This window comes from Xenopus tropicalis, chromosome 3 (genome assembly GCF_000004195.4).
Source record: "Xenopus tropicalis strain Nigerian chromosome 3, UCB_Xtro_10.0, whole genome shotgun sequence".
NCBI lineage: Eukaryota > Metazoa > Chordata > Amphibia > Anura > Pipidae > Xenopus > Xenopus tropicalis.
In genome coordinates, this window is record NC_030679.2 from 56,647,309 (window position 1) to 56,665,734 (window position 18,426).

The 18,426-nt window shown below is 37.7% G+C and overlaps 2 protein-coding genes across 2 annotated transcripts in view; both read left to right on the forward strand.

Annotated features, from left to right (window-relative positions):
• Positions 1-4,449: 4,449 nt before the first annotated feature.
• On the forward strand, positions 4,450-11,923 carry LOC108646160. The gene is made up of 7 exons (XM_018092241.2): positions 4,450-4,558; positions 5,796-5,871; positions 6,189-6,292; positions 7,540-8,105; positions 8,986-9,060; positions 9,772-9,871; positions 11,415-11,923. Exons 2-7 carry the CDS (start codon positions 5,824-5,826, stop codon positions 11,638-11,640), a joined length of 1,119 nt encoding a protein of 372 aa, XP_017947730.1. The 5' UTR covers positions 4,450-4,558; positions 5,796-5,823; the 3' UTR covers positions 11,641-11,923.
• Positions 11,924-12,373: 450 nt separating this feature from the next.
• LOC100491385 (uncharacterized protein C3orf20) overlaps positions 12,374-18,426 on the forward strand; it is a 32,454-nt gene continuing 26,401 nt past the window's right edge. The window contains exons 1-5 of the mRNA XM_018092244.2: positions 12,374-12,522; positions 13,003-13,123; positions 14,497-14,628; positions 15,851-15,961; positions 17,782-17,938. Of these exons, the coding sequence (XP_017947733.1) occupies positions 15,899-15,961; positions 17,782-17,938 (220 nt within the window). The 5' untranslated portion in view covers positions 12,374-12,522; positions 13,003-13,123; positions 14,497-14,628; positions 15,851-15,898. The remainder of the gene's footprint in view (positions 12,523-13,002; positions 13,124-14,496; positions 14,629-15,850; positions 15,962-17,781; positions 17,939-18,426) is intronic.

The following is an 18,426-nucleotide window of genomic DNA, read 5'->3' on the forward strand; positions in this document are numbered from 1 at the left end:
GGTAGGAGCAGGTAGCGACGTGCGGCAGTATACTGGGACGTCAAGCAGCTGCAAGGATAAAAATGACATGTTTTCGTGGTGGTTGCCAGCCGTTCCCGCTGCCCCTAGAGCTGCTGCTCACAATATTTGAACCTCAGCTGCCATTAAAGTCTCTTCTCCCAATAGTTCATTAAAAGGCAAAGAGGCGGGGAAGGCAAAATCTGGGATTTTTAAATGCCAAATGGGTATATGGATGTATCAATAAAAAAGGGAATTTGGGTTTCTTGTTTCATGCAAATTTTTTTTTATTGTCTTGGTGGCAGGTCAGTGGGGATTACCCAAGTACTGACTCCTGGAGAAATTATCCCACGAAATAGATCTGTTGTCATATTTACTCTTATCATTGTCTATGAAGATTCTCATTCATCCAGGTCATGATATACAGTATCTTGCAGAATTAAGTCTAAAACAACTGGACTTTTCTGAGTTTTTCTTGAAAACGTTTCACCACTCATCCGAGTGGCTTCTTCAGTCACTCGGATGAGTGGTGAAACGTTTTCAAGAAAAACTCAGAAAAGTCCAGTTGTTTTAGACTTAATTCTTCTAGATACTGTACTCTCATCATTGCATTTATTGTAGCTCTTTCCATCTGCTTGTTGAACATGTTGAAATGTGAAGTTAGAAGCCCTAACAAGACTGCAATTAATGTAATGTGATCTTGGTTAAACTTTGTATGTTGTCAAAGGCAGCCTGCACAATCTTCTCACTGACCTCTGGAAAGGGTCATTTAGAGCACTTTGGTTTCTTTTACTTGAACCCCAGATTTCTCCAACATTAGCTGCAGCTCCTTAAAGAGTCTCCCACAATGCCTGTCTCTCTCCATACAAAAAAAATCATCCAAGTAGGAACCATTATAGGAAGAAACAATTGCCCAAAATGAATACACAACAATTGCACAACCTTTAGGCAGACTACTGTTTAGTGCAGTACCTCCCATTAAAGAGTCAACTTGTTAATGTAAACCTTTCAGGGTGCCAGGTAAGCTGTGGCCTGTATGCTGAATCAATGCCTTAATGGCTTTAAACATTTTAACAGCAGCATCAAATGACAGAATCGCCTTTCTGATATAAGTGATGAGTTAGCCTAAATCTCCCCTCTTCCTTTTAGTTACTAGCTTGATGGAAGAAATCACTGAATTCTCTATTTGTGGTTTCTTAAAGGGTTTTGCAATTTCATTTTTTTTTTAAGTTTTTACTTTACAATATTTGTAATGGGAGACCCTCAGAAGATATGGGTTTGGACCTTGATTCGTATACTGGATACTGGCACTATACAACACCCCATTTGCCCAGAAACATGCTAAAAATATGCTTTCATCTCCATTCCTACTTTATTGAGACCCAAGACAGGGGTGCCCTCTGTACCCCTTCTTGTTTTGTCTTGCAATCTAAACATTAAAGTAAAAAAAATGGTCTGGCATTAAACCGCATACCAGACATAATTTCTGAGTTTGGTCTCTATTCCGGAGTTAAAATTAATTAGCATAAATCAATTCTACGGCCAGAGAGTACCCCCAGAAATCCTCTCCTCTTTTTTTGGGTTGACCAGTTCCAATATTTAGGAATAACACTGACCCTAGATGTGAATGCTCCCACGTTTAATAGCAGCTAAAGATCAACTTATACAAATCAAATGTCTGCTCCCCTCCTACACAACTCCAGAACGTCTTAAGCAGATTGACCCAAGTAAAGAGGACACTTGCCTCAGGTGTGTAAAGGAATCTGGGACCTAGCTGCATCCTGATCCTGTTTTAAAATCTATGAATATTGGCCACAGATATTTGCCTGCATTTCCAAGGTCATGGTTCTGAATATAGAACCCAGCCATCGCACTACTTGGACTAACTACATGTGTTTACCATGGGTCTTGAAATCTGACACTAATAGCCCACATATGAAAGGGTATCACGGTATCTCCCCCCCCCCCCCCTTCTTTCTCTTCTTTTTCTCTTCTACACTATAAGTCTTCTATAAACAATACTAGCAAGGCCAATTTATGGGATAAGCACCTGGGACTGCTTGAGAAAACCCTCTTTAGTGAAACAGTAGACCCCTGCCAACACAGTCTTCACTGATGCCCCTGGACTTTCCAGTGTGGGATTGACAAGGAACCCAAACACGGAAGAAAGAATTCCAATAGCAAGGTACAGACAGGATTAGGCAGAGTAGTAGTCAGCAACAGGACAGGCAGCGAGGAAACATAGTCAGTAACAGGGAGACAGTCAAACCAGGAAGCAAAACTCAAGAGACAAGGCTTAGGCATGGAAATGTAACACAGAGCCAGCTTGGGCAGTGAATGTGATCAGGAAGGCCTTTTTAAATTTAACTTTGGCACCAAATGATGTCACAACACAGCGGTGCACATCAGAATCCACCTGAGTCAAAGTGTGTCCACGTGCCTAGACTCATTCCAGAATGCATGCGCATATATTGAGGGTCTGGGCAACCATCATACCTCTTGGCACACCAGTCTCCCAGTGCATGCAACAAACGTATCCACTGTATGACGAAAATAGGATGGCAATACAGTTACATAGTTGCGTAGCTGTTGATCAATATATTGGCTGGTTACCATTCCCAACATGGTGGGTTGTCTTTATTTTTATAAACCTTGGGTAACACATAGAAGGTTGCAACCCTTTTTTATTAACTGTAATAAAGTCAAGCACCTTTTTAGTAATAACATGATTTATGCATACTACTTGTAGGATTTTTGTATATCTAATTCAAAAGGATTGTGTTGGGTCTAAGTATAATGTCTTGTAACTGTCTGACAATAATGTTCAGCTTCTTTAGATGCAAATAATTGTTCCAGATAACCACATTGCCACCCTTGCCTATTCTCAGCAAGCTGAAAAACACTTGCCGAGAATATGCCCCGTAACTGTAAAATCCACCTTGTGCCTGCACCTAAAAGCATGAAATACACTCGGGTGTAGCAGATATCCGACAAAAAATGCGAGACTTTGCATTTTTGGTGGATATCGGCACATGTGCCTACACCAGAGTGTATTCAGTGCTATCAGGTGCAGGCACAGGTAGGAGGATTTTTAAGCGTATGTAGTGTATTCTTGCCAAGTGTTTACACTCCGTGTGGCATTAACCTTAAAATACAAATCAGAGGATATTTTGAAATAGTAGGCAGACACTAATCATACGAAAGTGACTTCCGTTGTAGCCCCCTCAAGGATATCATTCGATACACAATACATACAGATTTTATCGTTAGCCGATCAACATTTTGTAACCTGGCCAATCGACTAAATAACTGATTGCTATGGTATGAAACTTATCAGAGCCCACACACGGTCTGAAAATCTTTTGTACGATTTTATTGGTACGTGTATGGCCAGCTTTACACCCATTGTCAATCTGCTGGTTTAACCTATTTTAATGTAACTTGCACAGTAGTTGGACCTTGGGAAAAAATACATGAGTACTAATGGGCTTATTTATCAATTTTCGAGTTTGTGAATTCGACTTTGCTTTTGTAAATAGAAACCTCATTCGGATAAAAAACTTGAATATCTTGAATTTATTAGCGTTTACGAGGTCTTGAATTCTATAGAAATTTGCAAGCTTTTAGATTGCAAATTTTTACTTTCGAGTTTTCAGGTTTTTTGCACTTAATAAATACCAGACATTCGAGTTTTCAACCATAACTCGAAATCAAGTTTTTTAAGTGCAAAAACCTCAAATAAAGAAAAAAAATTAAGCTTGACCGTTGATAAATCACCCCCTAGTGTTCATATGAAGAGCACTTCTGCTTGATGTCTGGCTGTGCTGGAGTGCAAGGTGCTCAGCAAAGTGCCAACGGACACAGGTATGCCCTGTCCTCATCAGCTGCCATAGGGCAGGCAGTAAGCACAGAGCCCCTTTGCAGGCTGCATCCGCACCTCTGCATGTCTGACCTGTGGCAGTTCATTTATGCTGGAAGGCAGAGTGCAAAGTGCAAAAAATCATTGATGTCACCAGTGAACTTTGTTCACTGCTGTCCATGTCATAAATGAGTCCTAGTGATTCACGCACTAATATGCCATTGATGGTGCTGCGTGCACACAGTTTACCAAAGTGGATGCTAATTAGCACCTGCATTGGTAAATTGCATGCAGGTTGTGGTAAGCCTGATATTACAGGGGTATGCTGAAAAAATCCTTGTGTGAGTAAAAACCATGGCCAATATTTATCAATATTTATATCATAGCTTCTTTAAGGCTTTATTTGTGAAACACATTTATTAATCATCCACTAAAATGGGTGGGCTTAATGGTTTAAAAGATGGAAACTGAACTAGAAAACCAGAATAACTGGTTTGTCTTGAAATTATATGACAGCATTATACCTCAGCATTACTTGAGTGTTCAGAGTGGCATGGAGGCAGACTTGAAAACATAGAGTAACCAGGCAACCGGCTCTCAAACTCTGCCTGGAGACGCACTCAGTGAGGCGAGACAGACTCTGCTTTCTAATCCATTCACAGAGACTGTCATTCCTAGCTAATTCTATTGGATCTGCTCAAAGTAAGTCACTTTCCAGTATATTACATTATCAGAACACATGTAGTCAGCTGGATTCTATCTCATTGCCCTATTTCTGAGACTACTGTGCTTCTGATGGAGGTATCCCTGTTTGAAATGTTTTGCTGTTTATCATGTGGTTCACTTTTTATTTTTAATGTTCACATACCATTCCAAGTGTAGCACCTTTCTATAGATTTTGGAACTCTTTTACAAATTGAGAATATAAAAAATATGGAGGGGATTGTTTACATGTTGCGTGTACCACTGCATACTGCAAACATTTGATGATTGCACAAGAGAGAAGTGCAAGGGCTCATTTACCATCACTAGGGCACAGAATTGCACCTATTAAAAAGCCATACAAAATGCTTATGGTGTACACACTTGTGCAAGATTGTCTATATGATGATCTACTAGCAGCGTCTGCCAATGTGCCAGTTATACCATACTGGTGCACAATGGTCGAGATGCAAGGTACAACACACTCGGGCACAAGAGAGCTTAGTACCCAGCACCAGGTGATAAGTGCAGTGCTCCTTTACATCGTGTGCATATAGATGTCCAATGCACCATTTAAATTACACAGTATTAAAAGCTTTGTAAATGTCCAACCATGACCCACCTGCGTGCCACCTGTTCCCTTTCAGGCACAAACGCAAATGATTGCATACCTAGTATGTGATGCATATTTTTTCTCCTGATTGTGACACAGTTATGTTAACCTTATGGGAATAATGTTGCATTGTGAATAAAAATACCTGGCAAATTGTGCAGATTTTTTGTATGCCTTTACTGTAGTAAATGATATTATAATAAATCTCTGAGAGGAAACTTTATCTTGAGTTTGCTAATATGTTTACAAAGGCACCACATTAGACCCCCTCAAAAAAATCTTCGGAGGGGCCTGGCACACAACCACTCTTAATTGGTGCCCCACCTGTCAGTGCCTTCCATTCTCAGCCCGTGTCCTCAGCTCCCCAACTTTTTAACCATAGAGAAAGCAGATCCCGCAGTCCTGGCCCTCCTGTCCACTCCATACCACTGCTAGGAGGTGAATGTTAGCCTGTCATGAAAATCTGTCACACGCAGGTCTATTCTGATGGGATGGGTCTGTTGTATGAATGGATTACATGGCTTTTTGTGCAACGTGGCAGAATCCAATTATTCTGTGTTGTATTACAGACTGTAATAATATTCATAAGAAGTTGTCTTTATAAATGTATATTTACATTTTTAGAAATCTGTCATTTTGCCTGGAATAGTAAATGCTTGCCATGATGCTGAGCTCAGGATCCCTGTACTTTTATGATCAGGTATGTCTGTCCATGTTTTTCTAATGATTCATAACCAATAGTCAAGTTTACAGCATTTTAATTAGGGATGCACCAAATCCCGGATTCGGTTCGGGATTCTGCCAATATTTGGCCTTTTCCAGCAGGATTTGGCCGAATGCACCCTCCTAGGTGAACCAAATGCGAATCCTTAAAATCACGTGATTTTTTGTCACATTTTTCTCTCATACCGTTAGGTATTTAGCCAAATCTTTTATGAAGGATTCAGGGTGTGGCCGAATCCAAAAATAGTGGATTCAGTGCATCCCTAATTTTAATTAATGTTATCTTTTGAACAGCCAAAAATGAAACCAATTAAAAGGACAAAGAAAATGCCTGAAGAATTACCCTCTGACATGAAATACATGAACATTAACCCACGCCTCGCAAGTTTCATTAACAGGTACGAGATTGGAATATTATTTACGAACACTACACAAAGAACAAATACTGGTCACAAAGTTACACGCATTGTAAGGGAGACAAGATAACTGGATGTCTGAAGGGAATACTATTTCTTTATGGATTTTCTTGACCAAATATGTGGCATTGGTAAAAACCAAGGGAGAACAGAACTAGTCAAGAGATTTCCTGACTTTTACTGGTCACAGGTTAGATAACATGAGGGCTGGAGCTATATACAGCAAGAAAGCCACAGGTAACAAAGAAATTGCTATTTGAATTAAAAACGAAAATGTTTTTGTAAAAAAACAAAAAGCACCTCCGCTCAGGAACATTGCTGGAATTAGGATGCTTAAACTAGTGAACAAGCCTGGAATAAAACAGCCAAGGGCAAATCTTAGCAACAGGATTAACACAAAGCAGGTATGGTACAGGGCAGTCAAAAGCATTCAAGGGTTAGCTTCAAATCTATAATAAGATTTAGGCACAAGGCTGAAAGGAATTCTGGGGTACAGGGACTCAAATGGTTACTGCAGCATCCTTAGCATCTCCTCTAAAGCAATTTCTTCAGGAACTGATGTCTAGCGTGCCTCACTGTGACATGCTGTAAAAAAACTGCAGACGATTTTTAAAGGACACTTGAAAGAAAATTTGACATAATACATAATAATGCAATCTTTATTGCATGTAACTACAGATCAAGGCAATATTTTATCTCTTGAACTGCAATGCACACCATTTCAGACATGGAACAGTGGGGGGGTTTGTTGTTGAATGACAAACGGAGGTACGGTATATGGCAGTTATAAAATCTTGCATGTTAATAACAAATTCTTATATTGTGACCATACCATTAAAGTACTGTACTTTACAGATAAAGTACAGTACTTTAATGGTATGGTCACAATATAAGAATTTGTTATTAACATGCAAGATTTTATAACTGCCATATACCGTACCTCCGTTTGTATATATGCACAAAATCCAGAATTTCTGCATTGGAATCCTCCACAAGACATTTTAACTAATTCTGAACAAAATCCCAATCCTAACTTGCTTAGTACAATGTGAAAAAATGTGACAACAAGTCTCTGAACAAAACCAACGCCTTCAGTTAATCCAGCACTTTAAAGATACGTAATAATAAGGGTTTGGATTTTGGATGGCAGAACAGTAAGGCATTGACTATATCTTCAAAAATGTTGAAATTTAAGTACTGTTGTTTACATTTTCTTGTTTTTTACTCAGTCTTAACAAAAACCGAAAAGGAGCACAAGCTCACTCTGACAAGAAACCTGCTACATTACCAAAAGAGGACAAGGCAAGGAAAGAGAAATATCCCATTCTACCTGAAATCAGTGGCTCTGATAATTTAAAGAATGGTGCAGACAATCCAAACCTGAGATCCAGCCACATCCTCTGTGATGAAGAACAATTCATGAACCCTTTTGATGAATATAAATATGTTGCCCCTACATTGCTGTATGAACTTGGGAAGTTGTTGCTATTTTTTTCGCAGTTTGATATCATCTTCCCTCAGGGAGTGGTGAATGTACTGAATTACAGCTGGGAAGAGCTCATTAAAGGGGCAGTTTACAAGAGACCCTGCCAATCTTTTGCTGGCAAAAAAGCTGCCACAGACACAGCAGGTGTAACACCTGTAGATAATGAAAGCAAAGTGGCAGGGGCAGGTGATGGTCTTCCTGAGAATGCAGAAAGTACTAAGAATAACAAAAATAAGACCAATACTGCTCTGGCAGAAAATGTTAAGGGAAATGAAGAGAATGTCCAAAATAGGACAACTGGAAACAAATGTGAGTATGAAATTCAATTCTAACTTGATTGTGTAATGTCATAATTTGCCTTTTCAGCTCTGTGATGACGGCTTATTAAAGAATTTGTCACATTATATAGAAAGCTGTGTGATGTCAGTACCAAAAAGCACTGCAGATAGGGTGCACAAGTTATGGAATATTTTGGATTAGGTGACTGGATATTTGGAAGAGATAGGACTCAAGTATTAAGTAAATATTGGTGCTGGTGAAGAACTTAAGTATACTTAAATATCTTTTAAGTACAATTTATAATGCTGATAAGCAGTAGTAACCAAGATTGTTTAGGAGCAATAATACTTGAGAATACTAAAAAAGATTAACCTAAATATACCAACTCTCCAAATAAGTGAGATGAATTGAATAGCTATCACACCATATTTATAAAGACATGTATAACATTTATTTACTTAAAAGAATGTACAGTGTTATCATGGTTAGAAGATTTAGAATGTTAAAACCACTGTAACACATGCGTTGCTGGAAAATTCTTTATTTCATGATAAACAGATCAGTTGCATGGGAAGTTAATTTTTCCATTGTGTGTGCATGTATATCAGAGCAATTAAATACTTTTGTGTACCAATATATTAGTGATTCCCTTTCCTCTGTGTGTGTTTATATGCTTGAGTGCAGTAAAATGTCTTGTGCGAGTGAATTTGAGTAAAACTGAATTTCTTTTCTGCGTGTGCTTATATTTTAAAACAATCTATTTGTTAATTATAATAGATGAAATGCAAATGTTGGTCCTTTTGAGATGTAATTGCTGCATTATTTTTTACACATTAGTTGGACAAGAAGTCTTTTCTATTAAATAAAACCCTTTGGACATGTTAAAAATTGTTTTTTTTCCTCTGTGTAGCACCCCAGTCCCTTGCCTCCTATTCACCAGTCACTATCAGCTTCTCAATGTCATCCAGAGCATGTGAGAACAAAGGTAAGAAGCTTGTCTCTCAAACATTCCAGATGTAGATGTGCACATATTCTAATAGTGATTGCTTGCTCCAAAAATATATATGTAGTGGCTTTGTATTGTTTGCATTAGAAATAATGTCATTGGCCACTTCATGAAATAACCTACAAAGGTTTGTAGGTAAGGTCCTTTTTTATATCATATTCTATGTCAAATTATGTAGTTGTTTGTTTAAAATACAAACCGTCTTGACATTTAATTGAATTTGGCCTTTTAAAAATAGGCATTGTTTTCCCCACTCACTATCTTAAGTCTCTACATACACCCTTTATTATTAAATAGAATGCACTCATTAAAAACAGAAATATTGCACTAAATCAGGGATTTCTAATCTGCAGTAGTCACTGGCTTTTAAAATGTTGATTGGAATTTTAGGCAGTAACCACTGTTAAGGCCATTGCACAAGGGCCAAAATTAGAATCACGTGAAATGTAGACAGAAGTGATTGTCCACATGCATGGTCAAATCTCGTCAATCTATTCGTCAGACCTATGACCCAAACGAGTGAATCTAAACTGAAGTGAGAAAGAGCCATGAATGCAATTTCTTTTTGGTGGCCCTAAGCTAAGCCACATACAGATTCAGTTTATTCATCTAGTCCACATTTTTTTTTTTTTTAAACATGGGTTCTTTGTAATTGCAAGTAAATTGGTTCTCGGTTTGTCTTTGATTTAGGATGGATTTTTTCAAAACAAGACTCAAAATCTGAAGATATGGAATGGAAAAGCTTGTGTTCCTGGGCACTGGAAAGACTGCAGCTGGCACAGATACAAATGTACTGTTATTGTCCTTCATTATACCACTACTATAAATATGGAGACTGTCTGTTATAGAATGTTATCCAAGCAGATGGATACCTGTTGAAGCTTTATTTTCACTTTAAAACAAAGTTAGGAAAGAATTCAACAGGTTTCAGAATTCATGCAGTTTTTCTAAATTGTGAACAAATGTAGAGCCAAAGTGTATTTAGGGTTCCCAGCTGCATAAGGGCTTCTCATTAACCAGAGAGGATGCAATGCCTCGTGTCTAGTAAATTCCTGCTTTATTAAGCAAAATGGCTTACCAAATATGTATAAATTGTTTGTATCGTATCAACTTAAAACTAACTGTATTTTCCATTTTAGTTGAAAGCATGTTAAATCTAACTGTCAGAATAGGTATACATACTTTATAATAAGATAACCTGCCACTAAATATATTTTATTATAGGTACTTTAAAACTGTGTATAATAACATTCACCTCCCCTTGGTCTTTGTGGATATTATTACTTCAACTCACAGCCCAACAATTAGGACTCAAACTGTCTGATGTTTTTTTAAAAAAAAGAAAAAAAAGAGCATTTAAAGTTACCTCTTGTAGCAGAAGTGAGAAGAATTCTGTAACTAACTAAACCAGGGAGTACTCTATTCTGCAAATGCATATAGAAGTTCGCCCTGTGCAAATGTTATTGTTATGAAGCACTCGCCAATATTCGCTTTGATATTTAGGGAGGTATAAAGATTACTGTACACAGCACTGTCATCAGGGGGACAACCAGGACTGTTGTAGGGAATGTTAAGGCATATAGTGCCAGGAGAGCAATACTTGTTTCTCTTCAACAATGTCTGTGCTCCAGCTGGTCACAAGGTGAAGGAGAGATGTTACATGTAGTTACATGTATGACAAAAGACATTGTATACACAAGCACCTAAGAATACCAGGGTAATAATCAAGTACATATTAAAGGAGAAAGAAAGGTAAAAACTAAGTAAGCTTTATCAGAAAGGTCTATGTAAATACAGCCATAAGCACTCACAGAAAGTTCCCTGTCAAAAGATTTGTGGTGTCTGTTTTCCTCTGCCAGAGACACGCAGCTCTTTGCTCTCTCCCCTCTCCTGCTCCCCCCTCCCTTAAGAATGTTAAGAACTCACCCCCCCCCCCCCTTAGGAATGTGAATCTGAGCCAATCAGCAGGAAGCTGACTCATAGAGGGAGATTTATTAAGACACGAACGCTCCGAGCGTATTTTCGCCGTTTTTTTTCGCACTTGCGTGACTTTTTCATACTGAAGGTAGCCTTTCCTTCTCCTTTAAGAGTACTGTTCACAGGGCTGCCATTAGGAGTGACAGCTGCACTTCTGCAAGGTTTTTTAGGCATGGGGGCCAGGAAAGTAACATGTAATTCTCTGTGGCAATATTTTTGCCCTAGTTGATCTTGGGGGGGTGTATTTATTTGGATGGGGCATTTTTGGTAGCAGCTCTGACTGTACATTGTATGCACAGACAAGTACTTGCAGTATTCTATTCAGCTTGATGTCTATGTTTCATACAATTTAATAGTAACAAGCAGGCAACATCATTGAAGGAAAAGGGATTCTGCAAGCCAGTGATTCTTCGACATTATGACAGCACCAAAAAACAGCATTTAATAAAACAAAGGAAGATCGGTAAACCTTCCTCATTCGCTCTGGTAAATGGCAAACCACAAATACCAGAGATAAAGCGGGAAAATGCGTCACTACAGAAACTCCATTATGCCCTGATTGATGGTTCTTCACTGGTTTAGTATCCTTTAAATATGAACAAGTAATTCTTGTGTAACTATTTTAAATATATAGTAAATTATGAACCCCCTGTTGTATAGTGTGAAGATATTATAAGTTCCGTGACCATATAAAGGCATGAGGCCAAAAGCTTAATTATTTTATACAGGCCATGGAACTCCAAGGTTACTTCTAATTATCTTATATTTTACAACAGGGAGTACAATATTCATTTTCAGTGATTCATAATCAGATAATAGAGGAGATGTAGGTGGACACAATGGACCAGATTAAATTCAATTAGAAAAATGTCTATTTCTTTTTCAGATATTTTTTATAGACTTAAAAAAATTACATCATTAATGTATCTGAAAATATATTATATGTCTGTTTTAGTTAATACAGACCTCTGAGGTACTGAACTAATGCCAGACCAAAGTATGCTGTAGTAAATTAGGTTGCAAACTACAATAAGCCCAGATCTAATATTGGGAGGTGCCTTGTCTTATGTTACTGGTTATTAATATAACACTTTTATATATATTATATATTTCACATATTTGCTTTGGGAGGAAAATGTTTTCAAACATTTACTTACAGGAGTAATGTAAATATATCTGACTTGTAGTGTTTATTTATTTATTTGCAGGTGGCTTATATTTATAAACTGCCTAATCAAAAATATGGGTTTTGAATAGCTGAAATACAAATGGCACTTACATTGTAAAAACTTCCAAACTATTCCTTAACAGATGATGTATTTATCCATCTGGACAAATAGCTGTGTGTCAGAGCTACTCAGGACTGCAGTGTGGAGGGCTTTATACCAATATCTTTTCTGTAGATCAGACCATTCTTGGCACATTTACTCCATTTGGACATGGAAGTATTTGCTTTCCTGACAGGTAGGTATCAGAGCCATATGTACAGCAAGCTTCAAAAACATACAAGTAGGTTAATTATTTCCTGATAAAATTGACCATAAAGGACCTTAGACTGTAAGCACCGCTGAGACAGAGGCTGAGACTTATATATGAAATATAAAGATGTATAATCCCTGAAAAGTACTGTGTATGTATTGGTGCAATATAAATAACGAATAATAAAAATAGCATAGTTCCTTGAACAATGTATGCTCAAAAGTACATTTGAAATCTAATAGAACATGCAATGGCAATGGCCATTTTAATGTTTAATGTCAGATATGTAGAGTTTCATATTTTTTATTATCAGTCACAAAGGCAGATCATGCAAGGCCTTTATGCTACAGCCATTACACATGATACCCTATTATATAAAATAATTATAGTATATGGAAAGAGTACTGAACTGAATGGCCTCCCTAATATACAAAACTATTATCTGTTGTCCTGCTATTTCTGCAGTAATGTTTTTGCTCTACAATATAATAAATTAAGTGGAGTGCTAACGAATAAGGAAGGAGATATAATACAAGAATGGAACTGGCCCTGGAATGGAAAATTAGGTGAACCAATCACAGTGCAGGTTTGTTTCACATTTTAGTTATGCCTCTTAACATCTCAATCTTTGATCTGTTACTATGTCCTAACTATTTTTCAGTATATTATTGATTTCCATTTTCTTCTGGGGGCTAGTACATGGGAAACACCTTCTCCTCACAACCAGCTTTGTTCCAATATACACACATGCAAATCCAGGCATGCAGTGTCATTACAAGGGGTTGCGGTCAAAACATTCTGCTTCAAAAATAAATGTATAATGGAGATTAGAGGGATATAACATATATAAGGAGGGTTGTTGTAACTGAGAATTGTTACGCCTATATACAAGTACAGTATAGGACCTGTTAGCCAGAATGGACTCAGGACCTGGGGTTTCAAAATAATGGATCTTTCTGAAATTTGAATTACCATACTTAAACTCTGCTAAAAATAATTTAAACATTAAATAAAACCAATAGAATTGTTTCCCTTCAATAAGGATTAATTATATCTTAGTTGGGATCAAGTACAAAGTATGTTTTATTATTACAGAGAAACTATAGCATATTATCGGCTAATGAATTGTTTGCTGACCATATACATGCAATATATGTAATTATGGGACTTTGCAGTTTAAATGAAATACAGCTTTTAGTCAGCACGCCGGACAACCATAATATCTAAAACTTCAGCCTTCATTTCCTTAAAAACACCATGCCTGACACGTTTCGTGCGCATGGGCACTTAATCATAAGTGCCCATGCGCACGAAACGCGTCAGGCATGGTGTTTTTAAGGAAATAAATAAAGGCTGAAGTTTTAGATATTATGGCTGTCCGGCGTGCTGACTAAAAGCTGTATTTCGTTTGAATTGGATTGCTCCTCTAGGCTACGGGTTCGGGGCTTGAAGCACCTGGACCACACATCGACTTTGGTGAGAATTGACCATTTACTTTACGTCTTGACTGTGTGTTTACTGGTGGCGGGCCCTGGGTTTGTACACCCGGGCCAACAAATTATTTAGGTACTGTTACCTTATGTATCTAATTTTGTATATTCAAGTGCCACCTTGTTACTTATTAAGCAATCAATTTACTAGTTTGGTTTGAGAATTTGTTTTCTCATTTCTTATTTGATATTGTTTAAGCAGTGTCCGTGTGCTTTAATGAATATTTGCTGGAAAATAACATTAACTTAAACCTTACCTCTGAATAAGGCACAATTTCCCTTTAAAGTCTACTGAATACTATTTATCAAGAATAAATGTGACCCTTGAATTAATGACGCACTAATATATCTTGCTAATCATATTTATTGTTCATTGTATATTGATAATAATGTTATTAGTGCTAGAGCTGGAAGAAGGGTAATATAGCTGTTAAAAGGATAGGTAAAAGTGACCATTCTTTCTTTAAAGGTTAATGAATACATCTCAGTTAGGATTCTGGGTCAATATGCTGTGAATTTGGTCTACAAATGGCAACACGAGACAGTGCGTTTGTCTCTTTCACCCCTTGTGGATGTATCAGTGCCTCAGCTAGAAGACCTGGTGAGTTGTATAACAGTACTGGACACGCGATCAGAACAAATAGAACATAACGCTAATACAAGTGATGTTGAAACTATGGGGCCGATTTACTAATCCACGAACGGATCGAAAGCGTCCGAATGCGTTTTTTTTCGTAATGATTGGTATTTTGCGATTTTTTTCGTCGCCGTCGCGACTTTTTCGGAAACTGTCGCGACTTTTTCGGAGCCGTTACGACTTGCGCGAATTGTTGCAATTTTTTCGTCGCTGCCGCGAAAAAAATCGTACAGTCGCGCCAAGTACGAAAGTTTCGGATTCATTCAAGCTTCAGTGTCGTGACATTCCTTGGGCCAGGTTGGAGCTGCAGAGTGCCATTGAGTCCTATGGGAGGCTTCCAAAATCATGCGGAAAAAAAATCAAGTCGGAAAGGTTTGCCCGCTGTTTACAGCGCTCAATACGAAAAAGTCGCGACAATTGGCGCAAGTCGTAACGGCTATGAAAAAGTCGCAACAATTCGCGCAAGTCGTAACGGCTACGAAAAAGTCGCAACAATTCAATAAAAAGTCGCGACGGCAACGAAAAAAATCGCAAAAAATACAAAAAAGTCGCAAAATGTTCTTTCCAATCCGATTTTTTCCCATTCGGGATTCGGATTCGTGGATTAGTAAATCAGCCCCTATGGGTTGAGCAGGGGTTTAACACGAGCTTAGAGTGAAATTGACACTAAAAAACTACTCTTCAAAATATGATTGTACATTAAAAGTTGCCTTTAGGTCATGTTGACCGTTTTTCACTAGTAGAGCTGCTTTTGTAAGTAATTGCTATTTGAAGTTCCTAAACCTGACTGTTTTGCCAACCTAACTGTCCCTTCTCAACCTGTCCGTTATAATTTCTAAAGCTAATGGACTCCTGCTGCACAAATATGACATCCCCCTCATAGAGGAACATGGGGGATCAGATAGGTAGTGTAAAAGCATCGGCAAATATTTTCAAGTATCTCTTTAAATAAAATATATTATACTGTTTCTTAACCTTGTGAGTGTACACCCCCCCCCCCCCCCCGTGCCTTGCTACAGTAATACTAATGCTCAGAACAACCTCATGCTTCCATTTGCATCACAGATTTTGACTGGTCTGATCGACGAAAATGTATTTGACTATATTCTTAAAAAAAAAAAAATTTTCAGAAATATTCCTATAACACAAAAACGTAAATTATTTATTTCAATTATGACTATTTTAGGGGATACCTGTGACAAATGAAAGTTTTTCCTCCAGAACAGCCAGGGAAATGTGTAAGGCCAACAAAAAAAAGGCAAAAGAAAAAGATTCAAAGAAGCATCCAAATAAAGCGGTAAGCAAATCATTCTGGCTTTTCAGACATTTCTCCTTGCTTACTAGCACAGCAAACTATACTGTGGTGCATATATCTTGTTCCACTAGAGTCATACTAGGCAGGGAGTCTAAGTTTTACATTATTTATAACAGCCCATTGTTTGATGTCACACGTCATAAACAATTCATACTTGGAAAAGCAATACAGTATGCAACCACTCAAATAAACAACAACTTTTACTTTTAACATGGGATTAGTCTTATACACTCGATGGATAATACTGTTAAACACGTGTTTGTGCCAGAAAACAAGTAATTCATGACTATAGGGTAGGATACAGGGCAATGTCATCTGTTAAGACACATCAAGAACACTGATGCTGTTAAAATGTCCAAAACTTTATGCTGTTTACTTTACATCTCTATAGGTCAGGAGAGATAAAAAAAAATAACATAGGTCACACTGAACAGATCATATGCTTTGCCTATGTTTTGTACACATGCAGAGGAAAGAAGATCCATGATCTTACAGATTAAAAAGAAACTATGATATTTGCTCAAGCCATATCCCAACCCCTTAGACTTAGGGGCTGATTTACTAACCCACGAATCCGACCCGAATTGGAAAAGTTCCGACTTGAAAACGAACATTTTGCGACTTTTTCGTATGTTTTGCGATTTTTTCGGATTCTTTACGAATTTTTCGTTACCAATACGATTTTTGCGTAAAAACGCGAGTTTTTCGTATCCATTACGAAAGTTGCGTAAAAAGTTGCGCATTTTTCGTAGCGTTAAAACTTACGCGAAAAATGCGCAACTTTTCGCGTAAGTGTTAACGCTACGCAAAATGCGCAACTTTTTACGCAACTTTCGGAATGGATAGGAAAACTCGCGTTTTTACGCAAAAATCGTATTGGTAACGAAAAATTCGTAAAGAATCCGAAAAAATCGCAAAACATACGAAAAAATCGCAAAATACCGATCCTTACGAAAAAAACGCAATCGGACTCCATTCGACCCGTTCGTGGGTAAGTAAATCAGCCCCTTAGAGTGTCGCAACTCATCCCTTCTTTTCTTAAAGTCTTACTGCTTTCCATAGAGTGCTGTGCACAGATTCTCTGGAAAGCTGAGGGGCTTCAAGTCCCAGAATCCATCACTTTCAAATGGAAAAAGGTGCCTAATAGTGGGTTGGGAAATGTTGCACCTTTTTACATAAGCCTAACTGAAGGTGCTCAAAAGTAGTCATTGTCTTTTGAGGCCTTTGCATAATTTCAGGTAAATAGCCAGTTGTATAAAATGTTCTGTATGCCTGCCACTAAAGAAGAAAGCAGAGTGATTAGGTCCTGTTGTAATATGTGTTGGGTATATATTTGACGTGACATTGTCAAATAGCCAAAAAGAATGCAAGTCTGCCTTCAAATCAAGGGCCAATAAGAATGCTAGCATTATGGGTGCAGGCTTATCAACTGCACTTACACCACCCCTGCATGATTTTAGAAACGGGTGACAGTGGATTAGGGTGTTTTAAATGCCTGGGCAATCGGACAATGCAGTCTTTGGGTAGAAAGTAATGATCCAGTTTGAGCGAACACTTTCAGGCAACTCTGGTTAAATCACAGTGGGAAGTGGGAGTAGAGAGGAGATGATCCAAGTTCAGTATTCATAGAATTAAAACACAATTAACAAACATGTATTTCTAACATTTCAGGGGCAAATGTGTAGGTTTGCTGGGTATCATTGTAATAATTCATTCTTGTAGCACTTCAGTATTGTAATATTTAGCAATAGCTATGAATAAAAAAATATACAATTTTATTTTAATCATTTTTTCATTAATAGAAGTCAATTTTAGCAGAGCTGGCCAAGACTCTTGAAATCCCTGAGGCACATGTCAGCCCTTTAAATGATTTTAATGCAGTTACAGAGCTTAGGAAGCTTCAAAGAAAGATTAGAAATATTGTGGATGATTGGATGGAGCATTATCAACTGGCTTCAGGTACGTCTATAAAAAAAAACAAAAAAACAGTAACAGATATTTATGTGCTGCAGGACCTTCCAGACAGGAGCTTCAGGTGTTTGTGATTCTTTTAGACTTCATCTTACAATGTAATCACAAACATCTTGAAAAATCTTGAAAGCTATGTGCTCTCTTTTGCAGTGGAACAGCTACCCAAAGATAGAGTGAAGCACTAAGTAGGGCGCACACACTACCTTTAAATGAATAATTGGCAGTTAATTGACCTGATGTGCTGAAAGGCTTAAAGTTTTTCAAACGCAGCTACAAATGCAGAGGCTTAGACATAAAGTAAGATACACCCTGTTAGTATTCAAATGCCCAGGGTACTTGCAAAAAATTGTACATAGAAAGACAGTGGGCCGCACACGCAGGGACTTTGTTGAAAAAATAAATACATTTGTTATTTTTTCAACAAAGTCCCTGCGTGTGCGGCCCACTGTCTTTCTATATATATATATATATATATA

Bases quoted from the DNA above. Each gene is read 5' to 3' on its own strand.
- LOC108646160 (XM_018092241.2), top strand. From the start codon at position 5,824: ATGCTTGCCATGATGCTGAGCTCAGGATCCCTGTACTTTTATGATCAG. The intron at 6,293-7,539 runs GTACGAGATTGG...TTTTTTACTCAG, and splicing joins CTCGCAAGTTTCATTAACAG to TCTTAACAAAAACCGAAAAG. The intron at 9,061-9,771 runs GTAAGAAGCTTG...TCTTTGATTTAG, and splicing joins CAGAGCATGTGAGAACAAAG to GATGGATTTTTTCAAAACAA.